This window comes from Phaenicophaeus curvirostris, chromosome 6, assembly GCF_032191515.1.
Source record: "Phaenicophaeus curvirostris isolate KB17595 chromosome 6, BPBGC_Pcur_1.0, whole genome shotgun sequence".
NCBI lineage: Eukaryota > Metazoa > Chordata > Aves > Cuculiformes > Cuculidae > Phaenicophaeus > Phaenicophaeus curvirostris.
The window spans coordinates 8,606,956-8,630,871 of record NC_091397.1 but is presented as its reverse complement, the minus strand read 5'-3'; the positions used below and the strand labels follow the sequence as shown (position 1 = coordinate 8,630,871).

The 23,916-nt window shown below is 40.1% G+C and overlaps 1 protein-coding gene across 5 annotated transcripts in view; it reads right to left on the bottom strand.

The window, feature by feature from the left end:
• The window catches only part of DPP6 (dipeptidyl peptidase like 6), a 568,651-nt gene that overhangs the window by 9,526 nt on the left and 535,209 nt on the right, over positions 1-23,916 (bottom strand). For all 5 annotated transcript variants that reach the window (XM_069859300.1, XM_069859303.1, XM_069859299.1 and 2 more), the window contains exons 17-19: positions 8,268-8,315; positions 4,000-4,098; positions 1,641-1,710 (exon numbers count right to left, since the gene is read on the bottom strand). In XM_069859300.1, the coding sequence (XP_069715401.1) occupies positions 1,641-1,710; positions 4,000-4,098; positions 8,268-8,315 (217 nt within the window). The remainder of the gene's footprint in view (positions 1-1,640; positions 1,711-3,999; positions 4,099-8,267; positions 8,316-23,916) is intronic.

The window sequence follows — 23,916 nt, the reverse complement described above, 5'->3', positions numbered from 1 at the left end:
TGAACAAATCTAGCAAGCACATCGTTAACTGGGCAGGATTCCTTCCTTTTCCACCTGCTCTAATCTATAGCCCTTTGCTACATTCTCCAAAGATGGTAGTTTTCTGGTGAAAGGGTTTCTGTGAAAGGCCTGGTGTTGGGGTGCTCTGGCACTGCCAGAATATGTCAGATGAAGCTCACAGACATCAGTCATCCTTTCCTTTCCTGGCAAGCACTGGGGTTTCATTTACTGCCTTCATTCACCCAGTCCAGACCTTCCCCCTCCCACAATGTTCTCAAAAGCAGCTGTAGATGGAGCTGTCAATCACTTCTGTCACCACTGCTTCACTCAAGAACAGAGGGAAAGGACACTTTCGAAGTGATAAAACTAATAGTTTAAAAAAGCCTAGACTGGCCCAAAAAGGTTGTGTAAGGGGAAGGGATGGGCCAGACTCCCTCTTGGCCTTTCTGGTCTGATCCTTTAAGAGGGAACTGCCTCGAGAAATATTGGCCTCACTTCCACCTGATAGCCTGGGAGAAAATCAAGAGATTATGATGATTATAAATAATATTTTAGGATTGGGATTACTGTGGAGCCACTGGGACTTCCATTTACTTGTCCTTTTTGAGGGTTCTAAGAGACATCAGGCAACTCACTGCAGGATTTTAATGTGCCTGTGACTTCAGTCATTTGCATTTATTCAAGCAAGACCCAGGCACATCCAGCTTTGGAGGCAGCCTAATCAAGTGCTGTTAGCTTGATGAGTACCAATCTTCCTCAAGCACTTGTATAATGAAGTACATTTTCTCTGCAGTAATTTTGTGACGTAACAACACGCTTATTGCAGTGTTTTTGTCCTTCATGGAGGGATGTGCAGGATGGTGCTCAGGCATTCATCACTCCCTCATGAGGCTTCTTTCTCGTGGGGTGTTCCTTGCCAGGGAGCTAGCAAGCAATGCAGTGGGATGCAACCAGGGCCAAACCTTCTTCCAAGGTCAGTGACTTCCTTCCCCCAGTTTCTTTCCAAATTGCCAGAAAAAAACTCAGTAATGTGTATTAGTATTACTAAATGCTGCCTAAAATAATACCCATCTGCTATGCCTGCCGGTAGGAAATCCTGCTAACATTGCGGAGATCTGCAAAGGTTTCTAGCTCTCTCCTTACTGTCACTTCAGGGAATGCTCACACTTACATGCAAAGTATTCCTGCATGAGGGCATCTAAAACTTAAGCTATAATAAGGTTGAGTGCATCTCACTCTACGACTACCTTTTAAGCGCAGGGTGAGTGCCCAAAGCACTGGGACAGAAAGTCAATGTCCATCTTTTATTATTCCCCATCCTGTTTCCATGCCCCAAATTATTGAAGTGTTTATATATATATATAAATATATATATACTACAATTTACCCTGCAGGGTTTCACTTGGGCACCTTCCTGGAAGCTGAAACCCTTCGCTTAAGCATGAGAGATAGGGAACCCATGTCTAGCCCCTCCTGCCTCCATGGTGAGACTGAGTTTAGGGACCAATGTATTGGATTCAAGTGCAAGAACAGCCTGGGATTCATTGTACATAAGCTATCCTAAAAGGCTCTGATCATGGCTGAGGTTTCCATGCTGCTCTAATAATATGAACAGAAAGAAAGGAAGAGTGAGAACTTACACAACCAAAAGCAAGGGGTAGTGTGCGGTGTCCGAAAAGGCTGCTGGCTTTAAGATCTGCATTGGCAATTCTAGGAAAAAAAGCCCCAAATAACATATCTTCAGTGTGGGAACACTGACATAACCCTAATAGATTTTTCTGATGTTTTGGCTACTCAGGAGCAGGAATAAAATGGCATTTCATCAGAGGCACTGGTAAATAACACCTTAGAAACACAGATGTTGTCACAGTAAAGACCCATAGTATGATAGCCGAGGTGACAAGAAATATAAATCAGGAGTATAGCATGAGCTGTTTGGTCATGCATCACTTTTACAGCATTCAATTAACATCTGGCAATAGCTATAATTTTCATTTTGGGCAGCTGGATGAGTAATGCAGCCAGAAATCAATATTTCAGGGCAGCAGAGGAGGGGGAAAATTAGCGATGAAAATGATAATTTAAAACCCAATTAAGCATGGTGGGAGGGGAAGAGAAGAGACTATTTTGCTATAATAGTGTGAAGACAGATAGAGAAACGTGCATTATAATCCTATCTTCAAGAGGGCTTAATTTCACTGTAAAACAGGAGGTAACTGTGCTGAAGCCCATGTCACTATATTGGTACTGGACCAATGTAATTGAGGAATGTGCTCACCAAAGCTTCATTTAACAGCTTCCTATGGCTTCATATTGATAGCCAAAAATGCTGCTGTACAAATGCTTTACATGCTAAAGAGAGCACATTAATTTTTAAAATATTAACTACAATCCAGATTAGCAAAGACACAGCAATTAAATCAGTATTAAGAGCATTTTCAGTAGATTAATACACAGATTAACCATGCAGCTGAAGTGGTTTGCTTTGCAATCATTGTCTGACACTCAGCCTAATTAGTTATTCCATCTGAATGCTAATAGCTGCAAATTGGATCAATGGCCCAGGGACAGTCAAAAAGGCCATCACTTGACTTTACGTGTAACTAAGCACCATGTGCCGTGTTCTCAAGGCTGTTAAGCCAAAAGCTTTGAAAATGCAGGGAGCGAACAGAAGAACAGCCACATGGCTGTGGCCAGCTCATATTTCTTGCACACATAGATATTTTAGGTTAAATGACCAGAATCACATTTCAATGATACCTGCAGCTAAGAAATTTAGCACCAAGTTGAGTTATTCCTAATAAACTGCCAGTGCCACTATGAATCGGTTTATAGTGGGGATAGATGTGATCTTTATTTCCCTATCTTTTCCTGTCCATAAGGCATGAAAATGCATGGCTGTTCTTGTTATTTCATGCCCTGGTTCATTTTCCTAATGCCTATGTGGCAAGCAGAACATTTTATGGCCATTATGATCCTTTTCAAACTGTGACTGTATCTCAGCCTTTGCTTCATATTTTATGACACTTGGCAATGGTTGAAATTAGTAACTTGCCATCCTTCACATCTCACCATTTTCATTTCACTGCATCTGATTTAAGAGGTTTGCTCCTTTGTGGCATGAGAGACCTTCGAACCCAGAGTCTTTGAGCTTTTTTGTAGAGCTGCCACATAAATAGGGATTTTTGGGAGCCATTGCACAAATCCGAATACGGGAGTTTCCCACCTATAGGTAAAATATCTGCTTACTGCCACAGGAGATGCTTTTTAGCTTATTTCAGGTGCAAATACAGAGGAAGGTAGAAAATGCTTACTCTTCGACTGCCATTAAGCTTTTCTCTCTCCCGGTCCTCTTTGGCAAATAAATTTGCGGGGAATGATTACACAAGTGGTGCAAATAATGCACCAGCTGTGGATATAAACTGCTCCACGTTTCTGCCATCTTCACTCCAGGTGAAATTTCTTTTGGCTTTTCTCATAGAGCTGTTTTTTTCCAACACTATCAACTGATACGGCTTTCTCAAAGAATCCTGAATGACTCCGATGGGCAGTCATTGGTGAGTCATCTTTATTTACTGCAGTTCGGTATTGTATACTGAAAGGCTGCCACAGCTATAGACAGCAAGCATAAGCAGTATCCCACTTCAAACTCATCTCAAACGATAAACCAGTCCTGCTAGGGCAAATGCACTGAACAATGGGAGCACCACACCGTGTCATTTCCCAGAGTGGCTTTTTCTCTACAAAGAAAATTTTAAAAGGAAAAAAAACCCAACCCAACCCTATCATTTTGCCTTTCTTCAGCTGCATTCTCATCAAATCCCGTCTCTGTAATAACCACCTTATGTAGCACATCCTAAGGGAGTGCTTTGCAAACTGTGTGAGTTTATTGAGAGCCAAAGTCATTTTTCCTCCTGCCAGTCTATCCAAGATGACTGTATCATTTCACAGCAATAGCAGTGAAAAACAGAAGTAAAAGAGAGGAAAGGTGCTACTTACTGTAATCGTCTATCTTGATTTCCATGTACTCTACCTTAGGCATTTGCCTGTCATTTACAGTCGTCTGCACATTTTCATTTACCTCCAGCTCAAAAATTTCTGAAAGAAGGACAAGAACACAAAAACTTTTGGCATTGTTTGTGAAAAGGCATTTTAACATTTTATAGCCACTTAAATATTTGTAATACAAGTTTCCTTATGAAAAAGATTTCTTCTAGTCCTCACAGACATCTAATACAGATAAGTCTTTGAAATCCCTTTCAGGTTCTGCATTGGCAAAACAGTATATTTCTGAAACCAGTGACATGCAGATGATTTACAGCAAATGGAAATGTGACCTTCTGTATTGAGGCAGCACGATGGGTTCCAGCCAGACATCTACCTGCCATGTAAAGCTAGATACCAAATGGAGAAGTCTCAAGTCTGTGCCCAAGTTACACATAATAAATGAAGAAAGGAAGGAGACTATGGAGAGCTTCAGGACAAAGTTGTGCTGCCACACAAGAGGAAATCCATGAGTGGGAAAGCAGTGGGGAGAGAAGAATCAATGAAGATCATACAACTATGCAACTTCAGGTTTTGGAGCAGTCGTGGCTTTCAGAGCATTTCAAGAATTGTGCATTTTGCTTGTGTGTCCTATTCAAGGACTCTGGGACTGAAATAGAATAGTCCTTCCTCCTTCCTAGGATTTAAGCTTTATTCCCCAAATCCTGGCCACGCGCTTTAACTACTGAGCCTCTTCCAGAAAAAGTGACACCTCCAACGTCACAATGAGCAAGTCCTTCCTAAATGGTAAGTAAATGTCTCTAGGAGACATTTCAAGCTGTATGTCCTAGGTTTTGGGAAATATCTCCTGTTGATAGCAAGGCTCCTGAGCCCCATGTGGGAGGGATTCAAGGGCCAGAGGACGGATGGTGCCAGCGAATCCCGGGCTGGGGATCCCGCTGCAGTGCTTATTCTAATGGCATTAGGTTGGATTTGAACCAGGGGGATCCAGGCCATTATCTCTGCCATGTGAACCCAAGGATGGATAGAGGTTTTGCATCAAATTATATGTTTCATTGACTGTAAATTCCCTTTTTAAGACACATTGATAAATAAATGTGTAATCCCAGCTCCTCAAATAATACTTATGGCACCTGATTATCATGCTCTTGTTGCCCATCTCTGCTGAATAGGCAGGCACAGCACAAAAGCATGCCCTTCTCAGTTCATGCATTTCACAGATCTTTCAACAATAGCATATTGGTTCAATGACTATTCACCCTGCTTCTGAAAAGCTTGGCTCAAACCACAACCCCCACAAAAGTGCCAAAGCAACAGCCTATTACGTTTAGTTAAATATTAAGATTCTCATTTAATTATGGCACACACAAGTAGCTTTATCAGCAGGAAGGGGCTTGCCACGTAGGGGAATTTAGTCAAGCCATTTTATTTGTTCATATAATTGCATTCACAGAAAGCCAGAAAGACTGTGAAGGAAATAAAAAAGATTGGCATATCTCCTAAAGGACTTTCTTTTCTGCTTTAGGACCACAGGGAGCTTGACTCTGTAGAGTACAAATGGTCATTGCTTAATTAAATGTAAGCATGCTATAATATTCAGTGCACCCACTATTATCAGACTACTGCAGAATACAGAGACAAACTCCCTTTACAGAGTAATGGGCTCATATTAAATAAGTAAATTCAGTAACATGCATCTGTCGGTTGCCCTTTATTCAAAAGCGAAAGAATGAAGGTGGAAAAAGGAACCAGGGGAAATGCTAATGATATGCAGTAAAACCATGAATCTCAGTAGGCGATATGTCCAGTGCACGACTAGATCAAGTTCTCTGTGTAATAAAAGCTACATACATACATCTGTCAAAATAAAACTAGTTTCAGTGCAGTTTATGTTACTTTTTCATGCCCTTCATTTTTTTGTTTTGTAGTATCTTTCATTTTATTCATCTAAAAGTATTTTATAAAACTATATGTAGGCTATAAAACAGTTCATGAGAGCACTATCCTATTCATGCTGTTATAGCCTGTCAGCTATCTCCTTGTCTATGGTAAATAAAGGTGTTGTGTTCAAGGAGGGGTGGAAAGAAATTGACTTTGGAACTGCAGATCAGAGCCAACTCTCCTGGCCCTGCGGCCACATCCTCTGTGAGCTGAAGAGCCTTGCAGGCATCACCAGGGCTGCTCTGGAGTTCAGCAAGGGCTGGGACTCAGGACTCTGCTGAGAAGAGAAAGAGCTGATACGCCCATGGGCACAGACTGAGATATGAGTGGTCGCTGGTGCAGAAAGACAGAAAGGCTCGGAGTCTGCAATTTGCTTTCAGTATTACTTTAGAAAGCAATTATTGTATTTTTGTACACTAGAATAGTTACAAGTGCCAACTTTTGCACATTAATAGCAGAAGCAATTTCACAAGGGGTGAGACTGGCACATGGAGCTGTATTCCTAGCCCACTATTGCCAGCAGTAATAACATGAACATGAACAAAAAGTGAGAGCCCTCCTCTGGACAGCAATATCCATTAGCCCCCTTATGGCACTTTTATCCAGAACTTATAGACCAATGAGGAAACTGATTCACAAGGAAATAAAATCTTCATCTCACAGTCACCCTGTAAGCAAGATGCTCTAAGCCATGGTCTAGGGTACGTCATGCTGCTTTGCTTTGGCAGCAGAGATCTCTGTTGCTGCCCTTAGAGGACAGTCACGAAGCAGTATATTGCTTTAACCTAACTTGCTCCAGCATGCTATTAAATTTTATTCATTGCAAAGGAATACTTTAATTGGAAAAAAATATGGAAAGCAATGGAAGGATAAATTGGAGTTAAAAGTACATCTCCTTAACAATATTGGACACTGTTGACCCTAGATGGAATACTATTGGGTATTTAGATTTTAATGGCAAAGGATACAACATGCCACGAATACGATTTTAAATTTGATTTAAAAAAAGTCACTCAGAACTTGGGACTTCACTCTACACATTCTGCTTACAAACAAAGCTTTTCTAGGTGGGGTATGGGCTTGAAATGCATGTTGCCAACAGAAATTGAGAAAATGGGGAATAGAATATAATGCACAGAAACCATGTAAAGCAAGATGTATCCTGTGTTTTTTTTTCTTACATGTCCTAGTGCCACAGAGTCTTTCCTTTAATGCTTCCCACCTTCAGTGGGAAATGAAGCAGCTTAGCATTTCACAGAAAACCTTTAGTTTAGGAGCCAAATTCCTCAGTTTGCTCCGCTCCTTTGCAGGGACATCAGCAGTGAGTTGCTGTAAATCCAGCCAAGTGAAACTGATACTTGATAATGGACACTGGCCACGTACAAAGCAGCTAGAATAAAGGTGTTCCTTATTATTTGTATCACAACGCCTGAAGTCCCTAACTGCAGGTTAAGGCTGGGCTAAACTCTACATTGAAATAAAAGATAAGGGTCTCACATCAAAATGACAGGAACAAATATTCATATGAGACTCAGTCCCACACCCTGATATGGAATCTTCTGAGATACATGAAATAGAGAAAGGTGCACCTTGCTCCAAGACCCCTGGATAGCAGGGACAGAGAAAGGCTGTCCATCTGAGGCTCCCTGCCACATTGTCTCAGGGTAAAAATGGATTTTCTGGATAATTTGTATTGCTACAGGTGTGAAGGATGAGCCCCCGAAACCTCACGGGTGTCTGGGTTCTACAGGGAGCCAATGGCTACAGCCAGTACTGTAGATTTAGAGGGGAATAGCCTGTATTTGGGATAATTTTAGCTTTACAGTTTTGTAGACACAAATCATTAGCATGAAAAAAGCATTTCCAAACAATAAGTGCTACAATCCCCATACACAGATTAGGAAACCAGGCAAAGGTACAACCTATGGGGCTCACTCTGCGTTATCTCTTTCAACCTGGTAATCCCTATTGGAGTGACTTTTTTTTCCTTTAAATTGTAGATTAAGCTAAATATTTCTTATTTTTGAGTAGGACTTAGATCAGTATTTGTGAAATATTAACAAAAAGGAAAGAGTGGTCTGGATTGCGCAGTTTTTAAGACAGTTGATAACAAACATCACACCCAAATCTTCAAATCCTAAACAGAAAGCTTTTGTGATGGCAGCACGACAGCCCTGAAATCCTTCTGACTTGCAGAAGTTTTGCATTTAGGCAGGGTGCGGGCTCCCTGCTAGTGCAAGTTTACCAAACAGCAGCTACATCTCAGTGTCCTGCCTGGGAACCTTCCTCTGAAGCAGTAAAAGGCTCAAGCCCATTCTTACTCTGTGCATCAGTTGTGTTGTGAACAGTCACCATCGGGACTCGGGGACCTTGAAAAGAAGAAGAAAAGAACTCAGTTAAATTTCAGTTGAAGCACACACAGAAGCACGTGAATCTGGTTTTGAATTCCACAGGGCTGAAGACTCCTGAGACTCATTTTCCATGCAAGAGTAATCTAAAAAACAAATGACGCTGGTATTGGAAATAGTCAATGAATAAATGACAGTACTGTAGACTTGAAGACATGTGAGGTTTCAAAGCCCTTTCCCAATGGACTACTAAATGCATCTTTCCTTAATTTATAAACATTATAATTAGCACAAACACAATTAAATCACTTGCTTTTAAAATTATTCTAATGACACCCAAACATCACAGCACAAAGCATTTACATTCTGTATGTTATGAATAACTGTTGCTGTTTTGCAAATATTTTAGATTTGTTCTTTTTTAATAAAAAAAAATTAATTAAACACTGGTTTGGCTCTCACAACAAAAATAAGACCCCATGTCCTGTCTTAAAATGCAGCATATAGGTATTGAAATCAGTCAGTATTATACAAAGAGGATTATCATTATTATACTGTGCACATAAGTGAATAGAAAAATTCACTGATTGCTATAGGATACTACAGTCTTCAGGATGCTACAGACTTCAGCATAGGATGCTGTAGGATGCTGTAGTCCTAGGCACAGTGGCTTGGATTCAACTTCTTGTTCAGAAAGTCATTAAGTACCTTATCAATAGAAAAATGGGATGGTACATGAAATTAGGTTTGTTTTGCAGTTGTCAGCTTCTTTCGCTCTGTTTCTCAATTATCATCTGCTGACCGTCTTGGATGAACTTCAGTCTGACCCTGAACAGACACTTGTATGTTACTACCATACCTGTTCACAGGTTTTCCAATGAGTTTGACAGTACTGCACAGGAAGGTGGAAGAAGCATTGCAATGATGAAATGGTTCATTTTTAACCTCAGAGACAGTGACCATCTTACATTCCTTCCCCTTCCACTTAATATAATACGATGCAGCAGCAGCAAGTGTTAGCAGCTGGGGAAAGATCATTCATACACCCAGCAAAGAGCCCAATAGCAGGGCCAGATGGGTCTCACACCACATGTGGGTGAAGATTGTAGGTCACAAAATCATAGTATTCTAGAATAATTCAGACCCAAAAAGATCCTCAAGATCATCAAGTCCAATCATAAACCTAACACTGCCAAATCCATCACTTAGTCATGTCCCTAAGTGCCAAGGCTACATGTCTTCTAATTACCTCCAAGGATGGTGACTCAACCACTTCCCTGAGCAGCCTGTCCCACTGCTTGACAACACTTGACAACAGAAATTTTTCCTAATATCCAGTCTAAGCCTCCCCAGGCACAACTTGAGGCCATTTGCTTTCAGCCTGTCACTTGTTACTTGAGAGAAGAGACCAACATCTGCCTCACTACAACCTTCTTTCAGGTAGTTGTAGAGAGTGATAAGGTCTCCCCTCAGCCTCCTCTTACCCAGACTAAACAGCTCCAGTTCCCTCCGCTGCTTCTGATAACACTTGTTCTCCAGACCCTCATCAGCTTCATTGCCCTTCTCTGGACATGCTCCAGTAGCTCAATGTCTTTCTTGTAGTCAGGGTCCCAAACGAGAACACAGTTCTTCAGGTGTGGCCTCACCAGTCTTTGTGGCAAGGCTTCTCTTTTTATATATACTGTGTTTCCAGTTCAATCTCACTATGCAATGGGAGCAGCTGGTGGGGATGGTAAAACTTAGAAGCATCTCTTCAAAAGACCCATGTTTCATACTTTCTCAGGCTCTTACAGTCTGATAGCATGCTGCTAGCATGCAGAGGAAACCTGCTGTTGAACTATGTTGAATATCAAAAAACTCAAAATTTTCTAAGCTTCAAAATTAATACAGCTTAAAGAGGCTTGATATTGATTGAGATTCAAGTCCCTTTAAGATGTCTTGAGTCCTTCAACCTACAAGCAAACCCCTGTAATCACCACTCACGTGCACCAGTAATTTGTGTAGAGCTGGCCCCTGAAATGTTGTAACTGACTGTGCACACACAAAAGACAACAAAAATGGATTGCTGTGAGCCACCCATACTGGTTTGGTAAGTGAAATAAGTTGTTGAGAGCAAGAAAGGCTTCAGGGACGCTATAATTGTGTCAGTGGTTTTCCCTGTGCTGCCAAGAAACCAGTTCCCATTGTGTACCATCAGGAGTGTTTAATGCAGACCTCACCTGCACAGAGAATAGGCAGGAAAGGTTTTGTTTATAATTAAGATGACTGATAAGGCTTATGTTTCCTAATAGTTGGAATTTTCTTCACTAACAATCAAATTCCTTTGTTTGCACCATTTTCTTAGAATGCAGATAAGTGAGTATAACGCACAAAGGAAAACTGTGCTTTACTCACTAGGATTTAGCTGAATTTACTGTTTTACTACCAATATACACTGATGTGCTGACCATATTTATTTCTAAATCTGCCCTGCTTTTTCCTTGTGGTCCCAGAAGCCAGTCTGCTGGAAAAGCAACAAAACCTAATAAACAATTCATCATAGGCATGATAGAATCATCACTGAAAATAAAAGAAATACTCCCAAATGGCTTAAATCTGAGCTAGAGCAGTCCTTTAATTAACACAAAAATGCTTAACAAAGACAAAGGGATAAAGAGAGAAATACAATGCATATAACCTTCTGTTTTCTAATTTATTTTTCTTTTTTTCTGTATTGGCACTGGAAAAACTGTGAGAAATTAACAAATAAAGAGAAAAGCCAGTATGCAGTTTGGAAAATTAAGGAAAATTGTGTTTCCTTAGTATCTCATTACCTCACTGTCATCTCCCAAAATCAATATTTTGAAGTGATCATACAAAGATATTCAGTTTGAAGTCATATCAAATAAATGTACCATAAAACATGCATCAGTATCCTTGAAAAATTAGACTTTTGAATTGCCTAATACTTACTTTTCAACAAAGGAGGAGAAACGTTAAAGACAGAAATCTACAGAGTAGAATCATCAGGTTTGTGAGCAAGATTTCTCTCAATATTAAATATTCCCAACAATGACATTCCAGTTAAGGAATACATTTCACTTGTGAGTGGGTTGAATAACATTAAGAAACAAAAATCACTTTTTTTTAAAGAATGATGTAAATTGCTTATTTTGATGCCAATTTTTAAAGTAAACCAACCCAGTTACATGCTAGACTATGTCTTTTAGTACATACTCATCAAAAGTCTCTCAACACTCAAAGTCAAGTGCCTAATGCCTGACAGGGATAGAACAAAACTCTTGAAATTAGGAGGTGTATATTCATTAGCTGCCTCCCATAGTTTACTTTTAAACCTATAATGGTGTGACAGTCCCATTACCCATGCCATCTGGTAAATGCCATCCACTGTCATTTGCGGATCTGAAACTGAAACCTAATTTGTTCAATAAACTGCTGGGAGCTGACAGAAGCAGAGTGAGGACATCCTCTGCTCTGTGTCTCCTCTCTCCAGAGCCCTTCCAAACAGGCTTTGATTTGGACTCCTGAGCCCTGGCACATTCTGCTGCTTCTGCTCTTTAATCAGTGCTGATGAGCACCTGTGTCTAGCCCTCCCCCTTGGAAACTTCGCAAACGCTCTGCGTCTAGCTTACAGAGAGGTCCTGAGCATTTGTGAGCATCAAGTGCAGGTTGGATTGAAGCATTTGCTTGTGTTCCTTGCAGAATAAAACACAAAGTTATGTACTTTAAGAAAGTAAAGCAGATATTGAACTGTTTTGCCTCAATGTGAGACAAGCAGAGCATGTACCCTTGTAGACAAGGGGATGCTGCTGCTGCTGAATTTCTTCTTCTGGCCCCATCTACAGAGAAGTAGTTACAAGCAGGGCTGTGATGTGCTGTGAGGTGTGGAAATATTTAGGATGCTGGGTGGAACTGTATGGGCTCTGTAACCCAGTTATCCCTCTCTGAATCCCTCTGGCAGGGGCAGGATGGGGTGGGTGTGCTGGAGCACTATCAGCTGGAACAACTTCACCTGGCTTGCAGACTCTGCAGCCCTCTCCTTGGCTCCAGCATTGCACCAGCTAACTCCAGGAACTTGACAGTAGTTTTAATGCTGCTTTGTTTGTAGCATAAGAGAAAGGATCAAAACTATTGACAGGATATTCTGTATGTACTCTATACATGCCCAGATAGACTCATAGTTAACAATGCCACATAAATCTCTCGTTACTGGAATGAGACTTTCAATTAATACAGCTAAAAATCTATCTTCATCATAAAGCCTTTATCTTTTAAAAACGTTACTGTCATTGTCCATGCTGGAAGGAAATTAAGTCGTATCTATATACTGACACAGGCAAGTTTATCATCAAAGAAGTACTACCCGCCACGATCTGAAAGCACATACAAATTCAGTGCTTCAGTAATTTGACAAGAAAAAGGGTTGGCCATGGCTTGTCATCAATTTTTTAAGCAGCTTTCATCATTTTTTCCAAAAAGGTTCTGCTTAAAAATTTTCAAAAGAAACAGCTCTAGATATTTACGTGGCGAGGTGGGTATTTCCAGAATAAAAAGGGAAAATCACACAACTTTGAACAAACTATTTACTAGGCATTTGTTTTGTAATACTTTAAAGAGAATATTCTAAAGTAGTCCAGATGTTTTAATGATTTAAACAGCACAGGGAATTATGTCAGCTACAACTTTAAAATGAAAACAGTGATTATAGAAAGAATATGAAGCAAAATAGCGAAAAGGCTAATCAAAGTTATGTGAGTGTTAAAAAGGTAAAAAAAAAGGAATTGACTTATTCTTGTCATTCATGTTCTCAAAGGTTTGACTGTGGCAGATAATTTCAGACCAGAAGCTAAATTCACAGTGTGTAAACAATGAAAATTCAAATACTCCCTGCCAGTGCCACCAGCATATCTCTTAAGCGCTGATGAATGATTTAAAAGAGCAGCTGCAAGCAATGAGAGCTGAGAGGGTCTGGCTCTGCACAAGTGAGATAATTGGCAACAGCCATCTCTGTGTACAGATTCCAGATCTCTTTATTTGTTAATCCATGAATTATTTATACATGCTGCATAAAGTTCATATGTTGGGGTGATAATATTATCCTAATAAATAAAGACATGGGGAGTTTGGTGAACCACTGCTTACAATTAAATATTTTCCCATTTACAGTATTTTCCAGTCTGTGCTACAGACAGATGTTTGTGATGTTTTCTTTGGCAACCTTGTTGACACAATCATCAGATTTGTGCTGCTATTCACCCTCCTCAAGGCATTTAATTTTAACCTAATCTTTACTTCCTCAAATGTAACTTGTCTTGTAAAATAATCAATACTGTCTTGTTCTCAGGCAACACACAGGACTCAACAAAGCACACTGATAGTACTGCTTGTTTCTGCCCTGTCTGATACTAGTAATAAATTTCATGCTTACTTTACGTACAGCAGAAATAAATCAGGCTGTTCTGAAGCAGCTTCAGTTACCAGTGTCTAGAGGTTAAATGAGCGAGATAATTATGCTACACAAAATAGGCTCAATGAGTTCTTCAAAAGGTTGCTTGAATGAATAAGCATGGGCAGATCCTCAGTCCATTCCATGGGATTTTGAGAGGTGCTCACAAACATCCGTGTGGAAAGCTAGGGTGACTCTAAGCGACTCCATCCTACTGTCTGTCCTATGGTCACTGAAACACGGAAGGACACGGGACCCTCTGGGTCTGTGAAAACCCTCCCTTGCTTCTTCAGGTAATTATATCTTATAAAAGTATTGACAACTGCCCTCTAAATATAACTGGTTTTGCTGATGTAATTCTTACTAGTGCCTTGCTCTTCTGGTAGGAGCTGCCTTGTAACTTGAAGCTACACTGGCTGTCACTGCAATTTACACCTTATTAGGTTAATACCAACAAGCGATTTCCTATGAATCATGAGTATTCCCATTATAGTTAGAGCAGTCATGTGCCTCTAAAGCTTTCATCCAGTAGGATAAACTACTTTAGCTCCCTTTTGAAAGACAAATTTCCTTTTCCTCTTACTTGATAATGCAAGAGCGTTTCACATTCCATTCCTCCGTCCTGAACAGAAATCATCAGGACTGTACCCCTGCTTCAGAGGACGTCTTAACTGGTCCTTATACAGTGAGACTGCTGCTTGCCCAGTTCTACAGATAATTGTTTGCCTGATCCTTCTTAAAAAAGCATTTGCCTCTTCCATGTCTACAGCCGGCACATGGTTTGCAGACATCCAGTGATCAGGATTGAATGCCAAGGCACTCAGCTGCTCTTCTGAGGCATTGTAACTCTTGAGCTTCAAGCATGCAAAACAAATTCTTTCCCTGAGCCACCATGAGCACAATTTTGATCTTTGTACTATTAATTTCTCCCACTGTAACCCTACATGACAGTCAGATTCTCCAGTATTTCTCTCTGCCTTTTGATGATGCTTATCAGCTTTGTGGCCTTACAAAACTCCATTAGCTGCATCCAGCTTTGTGTTCCCATGCCGCCAGAGAACAATCTAAGTAAGGTCATTCCAGAGACCAGCTCCTAATGAGCTCTGCTACTGATCTCCAATTAGCCTTACATTTCTCTTCATCATATTCTACTGCCTTCTTTCATTTAGCTGGTACTTAACCTTCCCTTACAATTCATTCACTAATCCACATCCTCTTCTCCTTAGTAATGTCATCCAATGAGTTATCACATTGAGTGGGCTGAGTGAAAGCATTTCCTTCCTTTCATGAGGCTTTGGTGAAGGTTTTCAAAAGCCAAAACGCAATAGTGCATGTGGATGGTTCCAAAGAAGAATATGGAAAACCTTTGACCTTCAAGAGATGTTGCAAGTACTGTTATCCATTATAGTGATGAGATCACCTGTCAAAAGGAGGTGGGTTAGGAAAATTTGCTTGCAGAGTTCCTGAACCTGATAGTGCACTGTGACTGTGTACCTGAAGATGTAAGTACTAGAGGTAGTAAGGAACAACTCCAGCTCATGTGGGGACCACTAACTTCCCAAAAGGCTATGGTATTTTATTCCAGTATGCTGGTTCAGATCTATGGGTAGAAGAACAAACGTGAACAGAGAAGTCCCCATACCAAACCCTCCTTTCCCCAACTGCTGTTCTATTTCCTGCTATTTCTAATTGAATCCCTCATTAATTTAATCTTAACATGCAATTTTAATCCAGGCTTTCTGCAGACTTTGAAAAGAGATGAAATCAAAAGTTTAACATTTGTCCATATTTTAAAAATGTATTTGTTTCTTATTGGACTAGTATATGCCAATCCTAAGAGAAATGCCGTATATGGAGGAATGTGCCTGAGATTTTCTGTATTCCCTGCCTACTTTGGAAAGTCTCTGGATAACTCAGGATACCCAGGGATGTTGTATACTCTCTGTCCTTGGGGAACTTTAAGAAAATATGAGAGACAGCCCTGATCAGTCTGGTGTGATCTCTTCTCTGACACTCCTTGGAGCAGGAGGTTACAAAAGAGACCTCCTAAGGTTCCTTCCAACCTGACTTTTCCTACGATCCTGTAATTCCTTGATTAAAAATTATCACAAATGGCAATGTAGTTATGACTGAGAGATTATTCAGCCATGTCCTGGTAGAGCTGTGGAGGGGGAGGAAGAACATTGCAGTACCTATTACTCCTCCCAGCTCCTCTTAGAAACATACTGCTGATATATTCAAGGGAAAAGGATATTTCCTTGTAATCGCACCATGAAAGAAAATACTTTCTTCCCAGTGCCATTTACAACTTATTAGCATTAACAGAATAAAACCCCATTCTGTATTTTGTGTTTATCCCATTAAAAGCCAAGTATAAATTGATTTAGATAATCTTAATTTGTTCTTTTCCATAAGTAAAATTCTCTTGCATCAAAATAATGAAATCCTACCCAGTTTATTAATAGCTGATGTTTTATATGAACTTTAAAAACAAAATTAAAATAAAATTGCTTTGCATTGGCTAGCAATTAAGCTGTTTTCCTGTCATGAATTTTCAGGTTTTAATATACCTTTGATGTACTGACTGCATTAATAAAGATACAAGTATCATGCAAAAAGAAAACAAAAGCCAGCAATAACCCTTAGAGCTTGTCCAGCTGACTAACAAGGTGAAAGAAGCAGTTTTCCTTAGAAGAAGCTTTAAATTTTGCACGATGGTAACATCTGTACTATCCACTACAGAATAATGAGTGCAACCAAGGTCGCTCACATAGCTGGAAATAACGCACATGCACTCTAGTCTCAACATGCAGGAGGCCACTGCCTGATTTGTGAAGCTTCATTATTTGAAGCTTCAGAGGAAGCCTGTTGTCATGGTCATTTATTTCCTACGAGTGGAGTTCAGATAAAATTTTATATGTATGGGATGACCGAATGACAAGAACCCTGTCTGTAAGAAGATGATAGATCACCTTCCTTTGGGTACTACAAGACAGCTCATATTTACAAGCAAGAAGCAAAATGAAAACAGGATTAAAGCGTGTAAAAGCAAGGAACACAGAGTGCATTGCAGAATTAAATAGTTTTAAAGGGGATAGCAGTTTCACTTTCATTCCACAATCTTCTTTTTTTCACATGCACTGGAAATTACAGGTGCTTTCTATTCACTTGATTATTAAATATTCAAGCATATTATTTTTTCGCTTATCCCATGTGACTGAGTATTTATGGCTACTTTACAACCCATTAAAGATGCATAACAATACAGTGTAATATTTTATAATGTAAATGAATGGTCTACATGGTCTACTTAAAGGAAGGCAAATTGTGACTGGAACATACACAAATGCCACCATTTTAATTAATTTCAGACTATTTCAATAAGTGTGTAGTTAACAGACAATAGAAAAGAAGTTCTCTTTCCAATTCCACTAACAGCATCCTCTCTATTCCCAGAGAAAAAGCTCTTGTGGTGCCTTCTGTTTGTGCAAAAGAGATTTTTCATACCAGCCTGCTATTTTGAAGTCACATGAGCATGTGAGAGAGTGAGAATGAACACTCTCTATCCTGCCTTTACCCAGGGGATTTCTGACCTATGAACTGTGCACAAAGGACTTGAGACACAAGAGCCAACCTCGGCTGTTAAGTAAGAAAGGGAGTCAAGTGAATGCAAATATGAATTATATAGTAATTATAATATAAATAGGACCCAGAGATTAAGTCTGTGCATGCTTTCAAACAGCAGAAACTAATTTAAGCTTCATAAGCCTCAGGAAAAGTTCCAAAAGGTCACAGTTTGCCTGGAAGCACTAATTACAGCCTCCCGCTACTGGGTATACAAAAACCCCAAGTGTTATTGTAATCATCCTTGTATAGGAAACTATCCTGGTCACAACAGATAACAGTCACCCAGTGACCTAATATGTGAGCAAACACTGGGAATGCCTTCCAGGCATGAGTATGGCTGTTCTGCTCATTTAGGATGTGGCTGGGTGAGAACCTGCACCCACACTGTTGGGTCATGCCTGGTTCCTGGAGGCTGTTGTCACATTGCAGGATATTTAGCTGCACTTTGGTGTTACCTCCATGTTTCTTATGCATCTTGGATTTTGTTAGCCAGATATTTTGGATAGAATGTCTGGCTTGTGCAGTAGCACAAGTATATCACACTCTTGGGGTTGCCTGGTCTACCCAGAAACACAACACCATTGCTCAAACCTCCAGAGTAGAGAGTGTCAAACACTGGATTTCTACCCCTTGCTGTAGACCCCAAATCTGAGCCATGTACAGCTCAGATGGTTCAGAAAATATGAATCACCATGAGCTGCACATAAGGCTGTAAGTAGCAAACCCCTCTGTTGTTGCATATCACTTGATGTGCTGGAAAATAATGTAACTTTGGGCTAGTAGATGAAAACCGTAATTTAACTGTGAATAATAGAGAAGATAGACATGGGTCTACTCTGGGGTGCAGCAGTAACAATCTGCAATCATTGGATAGCCCATAAAATGCTCCCAAATTCTCACTCTAAAAAATTCCCTAAAAAATTCCCTAAAAAATTGAGTCTACTGTTGTCCACTTCCATTTTCACCTTGGCCACTTAATCCCATCCCAGCATTTCCCCCTCCCTTGTGCAATCAGAATTGTTTGTACAACTGTCCAGCAAAACTGTGGAAAAGCTTCTAGAACAGATCCCAGCAGAAAAAAAAATTACTTAATTTTCATTCAGTTCAGTTCTTGGACCTAGGTCAGAATGAGCCTATTTGTGGCACAGGTAGGGGACTGGTGAAGAAACCCCAAGGGAGGACAGAGGATGGGGTTTCTCTTTCAGGAGCAGCATTAACTTTGTCTTCCAGTCCTTGTGGCCATACAGCACTGTGTGATGTACCGAGGAAAAATACTGTAAGGTGCTTTATAGGGATTTACTACGTTTCACAGCAAGATGAGCAGACAGCTGAGCAGAAAAGCTGAGCAGAAAAGCTGAGCAGAAAGAAGCACAACCAGTTTTGGACAGCAGGTAGAAACCACCTTCCCCCAAGCCTCCTCCTCCTGGTCACTGCCTAGAAGCTATTGCTTATGGCACATTCAGTAAGGAAAGCATCTAATGTTGGCTCTCAGCCTTGACTGGGGTCTTCAGAGCTGTTGATGTGGCTATACTGAAGTGTGGTAGCAGCTAGTACATAACCCATTAGTAAAATCCGGGAAGCAACCTTTCACGTTTGTTTAAACCAGGGAACCCCTACTGCACTTCCCTATCCACAGGCTCTCGACTCAGCTAATAAAACTCCCTTTCAGCACTCGTTGTTACTTCAGCATCTAATTAAGTCTCTTCAGACTACCACAATAACATAATTTATCATGATTCTTACCAAAGGTCACCTGAATTGCCAAGCTCTGGCCCTCTTAGTGGGACCAGCTGCACTTAGAAAGCATTTACTTGAATTTCAGTAAGAAGTGCTTCAGAGACTTCCTAATATGCTTTGCCATTATCATGATGGGTGGTTTTATGATATTATTAGTTGACGCTAGACCCTCATGCTTCAAAAATATCGCCAGGCAGTGGGCTTTCTAGGTGACTAAGCTTATGTAGGGATTAAATGTAGGTATTTCCCCTCTGTATATTTAATACTTGTTTCAGGCCCTGGAGTGAGATGCTTGTACTCACAACAGCAAGCCTTCCCCAGCCATCTGCCAGGGATGCCTCAAGCCACATGAAGTGGTTACCTGGAGAGGTTAAATAAGAACTTCAGCTTCTTTGTCTCTCAAAAGCAAGAAAAAGAGTTTCTACCATTTTTACCTGGGTGTTATCAACAGAAAACACCCATAATGAAACTCTCTCTGTAGTGTTCGACAAGTAAATGCCTTTTTCCCTGTTCAAATCCTTCTTAGAAGATCAATACTTCCGTATCACCCACAAAGAGGAAATTGCATACACATACATATACAAGGAATCTCCAAAACGAAAAAAGCCACATGATGATATTCCCCCTCAGAGCTGCACTGGGCCTCCCAGTTCCTAACACACTCACAGTGCCATAAAAACATATAATACACAATGACGTGCTTTAAGCCAAAATGGATTATTATATTTTTCATAACTGCTTTACTGCTGTTGTAACTCAATATTCAATCCTTCATTTAGGAGAGCGTTGCCTTTCTCTAAAGGGACTGAACGATGCTATGGTGGCATGTGAGTCTGGTCTTGCTGGAGACCCATTCCATGACATGCCGAGGGACTCCTCTGCTGCACTGAGTATCTCCAGCTCCCGCTGCGGCTGGAGGGAGTTAAGAGCATTCAGCACCTGGGAGGACTGGCCCCGCACTTATTAAAGCCTGCAATGTAATTACAGACTAGTTATTGAATTGCTATTGAGATGAAACAATGCGCGGTGCTGTGAGCTAACAGCAAATGTGTGCAGCCATGCCTTGTTAACTCTTCACTCCAGCATGATTTAATAATTTTACATGCCGGTTTTCAAAAAAAAGTTCTCTCCTGCATACTAATAGCTGGCTTTCTGCTAGCAAGGTTTCTCTGCAGTGAATGGATTGAAGATTCACTGAGTCTTTCGAAACCACTCTGGTCATTTATCCATATAGAAGCCTCTATGCCCCTCATTTTCACAGCATGTATTAGCATTGCAATCAATAATGGATTTTATTTGCACAGCACCTCTAGGAAGCTGGAATTACAAGACCTGATTGACTTGTCTAAAGGAGCCTGTGGCAGAGAGAAAAATCAAACCCATGAGTCCTAACTAGCATTTTGAAGCTAGTTAGGACTTCTCAAACCACTGTTACCAAATGTGTTTTTGACCTCCATGTCTAGATATGGGCCAACAAACTAAAACAAGTATAAAAAACAACCTGTTTGAGAGTACATGTGTCATAGGTATCCACCTTCGACACAGGATTCGGAGAATCCAACAGTACTATACAAATAACATGATTATTTTGTTATAGAAATGGGAAAAGAAAGCAATCCACCTATCTTTTGCAGATTTGTTTGCCTAAATATTGAGTTGTTTTCTAGTCCCTAAATAGTTAAACATATCCAGGGAAGAGCTAAGCTGTGTTATTTCATTATTGCTTGCACTGATGTTTACCGCTACTAAGAACAATCTAATTCTGGGAATGCTATTGATAAGACTGTGATATGCAAGATTTCCACGGGAGATGGATGGCAATACATGCGCAACGTGGTTAGATTTTGTGAACAAAACATTGATTTATGAACTTCTGCTTTATGAATGGTAGACATTCTGAATCGATTTATGGCTCCTGGCACCACCTTGTCCATAGTTACTATAAAAAAGTCCTTGTGTCTGAATTTTCCATGGCTTTCCAGGGATGGTAGGTCTGGCCCAAATGGCATGGGTTAAAAAGGTCTGATTAAATGAAAGAACTGAGAAAGAAGTAGAAAGAGGTTCATTATTCTCCTGCCTGAAGGCATTAACCAACCTCTTATTGCAGGAGCTGGGCAGAGACGTCCCTGATGAGTACATTATTGCAAAAATGCTGAAGAGGGTAATTATGAACCAGCCACTGATGGAGAAAGGCTACAGAGCTAGACACAGTTCTGGTCTGTCCCAGCCGTCAATGGTGCTTTTCCTTGGAGTGCTGTCTTGCAATATGAGGAAAGAAATGGGGGTCACGATACTTGACTCAAGATATGGCCATAGGCAAACCAGTAATTCTTGCTGTACCTCTGTTCCCCATTTCGTAAAAGCAAGAAATTGATCATCTAGGGAAAGGTTGCAAAGGGCTTCACACATCTTTCCATAGCTCAAATTAAATGCTTAGTGCAGTGTTTACCAACCATAAAACTTCTCTTCCCTCTTCCCTGTGTCCAGATAAATCTCAGTATAGAATTATTCTGAGAGACAGATATTAAATAATAGTAAGCTCTTCTTGTTAAAACTGACATAGGTGTACAAATTGCTGCCAATAATGTCTCTGGGATGATCCCATGTCCCCCTCATGTTAATGGAAAAAATGAAGCAAAATGTGATCCGATTAATTCATGGTGAAAGACAAATGTCATGATCTTCATTATTGAGGCAGACACTTTTATTCAGAAAATAAAATCCCTAGCAGAAGAAAACCCTGTCATAAATATTACAGGCAAAAAATTTCATGAGTGTTACGATGAAACTAGTACAATTTTCATGACGATGCTTATTGATTAAAACTCATAGGAGTTTATCCGAGTTTCAGGGAAAAAAAATCCCCAAGCTCAGCATCATAAGAACTGCAGATGAATCTAACTGTATATATAAGAGGATGGGCAAAATAATGTGTTACTTTGTTACAGTGAAATTCATCAGTAAATCAAGTAAATTCTTGGGTTTAATTTAGCTTTTCTTTGGACACATTCAAGCCTAGATAAATCAGAGAATAAATTACTAGGAGATTCTCCAAATAAATATCCTCCAAAAAAAATTCTTTATGCAGTAACGGCATCTAAGTATGGCTGCAATACTACAATATCAGAAACAACACCCAGAATTTTATGTTTACTCACATTTTAAGAAAAAAAAAAATCATGGGCTTTATATACTTGAGCTGAACTGTGTCAGTGGTAATGGTATTGGATGCTGGCGCTTCGAAGGTTGTTCCCACCCACGTGGCTGTTGGCTGCTTATCTCAGTCTGTACTGCACTGGGCTATGCAGTACATGAGGCAGAATTGATGACCCAGTTTTCCCACTTTTCTGACCACCTCCAGCCTCCTTTAAAAGTTCTTTTGCACAGGAGTGCTGGCTAGTATTTTTCAGTAAAAAGCCCTTGCCATTGTATTAAAAGAAAGCAGGAGGGATGGTAGTTAGCAATCACTAACCTGGTTTAGAAAGATTGCACTGATCAAGGACATGAGTCCTGTCTTGAATCTTGGTCCTAAAAAGCATGAATGAGGAGTTGATGCATTCTCTTAGAGCAGCGCTCGTTATAAATGAATGATTTCACTTAATGTCTTTTGTAATTTAGACTTACCTACACTAAACATTTCCATTTATATGATATCCTCCAGAAATGTAATCACACACTTCAGATTTGTAACATCAGGACCTTGTGCTGTGACCACATCAGAAGGCAGAAAAATCCAGATATGTCAAATGATTCCAAACATGGTTTTAGAACTCTCCATCCTATAATACTGAACTAAATTGTACTCTGGACTCTATGGTGTTAAAATGTGGTTAAAAGCAAGGTGAGAACAAACTGCCACAAAGCAGAGCCAGATGATTTGATGAAACTCGGTAGTGAAAGTCTGTTGACTCAAAAAAAACCTTTGTAAATATACAAAATACTGAATAATAAAAGGACTTTTTAAATGCTCAGAATAAACCTAATAAGTGGAAGTGGCAAGTAATGCTCCTAAGTGCTCCTATGTGCAAATGGTGTTTCCATATTTCACCAAAGAGGATGAAAGAAGATAATTAAATTCTCTAAAAACAGTTTAAGAAGCTGAGAAATTTATAGCTACATTCTGCCTCTATAAAGAATAAACTTGCAGTACCTGTCTTTAAAACTCATAAATACACAGACAGAATGAATTACATGTACAATGGTATGAGGAACTTGACTCAGATTATTGCTAATTTGGTTGCATTGCTTCTTCATTAGTACGAATCACTCTCCAAGGAGATCTCTAAATTGCAAAGATTTCCTGTTCTGTGCTTTTGTATCACTTGTTCACCATTTATGGGACTGAACCAGGATTTTATCTGTTAGGACGTAAGTGCTACAAATCCTGTTTTTAAAGATTTCCCAGGCCTATAGGCATCCTTCAGCACTATAGGGCTGGGAGTGTAGTTACAGAGCAGTTGTCTTCGTGGCTGCTGGCTCAGAGGACATAAAAGGGGGAAAAGCAGATATATACCCAGATAAATCTTTTCCCCACTGGTTCTTTAGGTATTTTATCAAGCACAGCTCAGTTACAACTTATAATTTTACTCTACAGATATAGAATTTCCTGCTAGGAAAGGCAGAAGTGACTTCATTTCTGTTACTGTGATTACTGATCTACAGCATCTAGGCTAAGCTACTGATAACTGCAGCACCAGAGAGGACATACAAGTCAGGTGATAATACTTTGACACTCTTGCTAGAAGAGTCTATTTTCCTTCCTCCAAAGAGAGAGACAGTTTTAAAATCATTTGACCTGCAAACCACTGACAG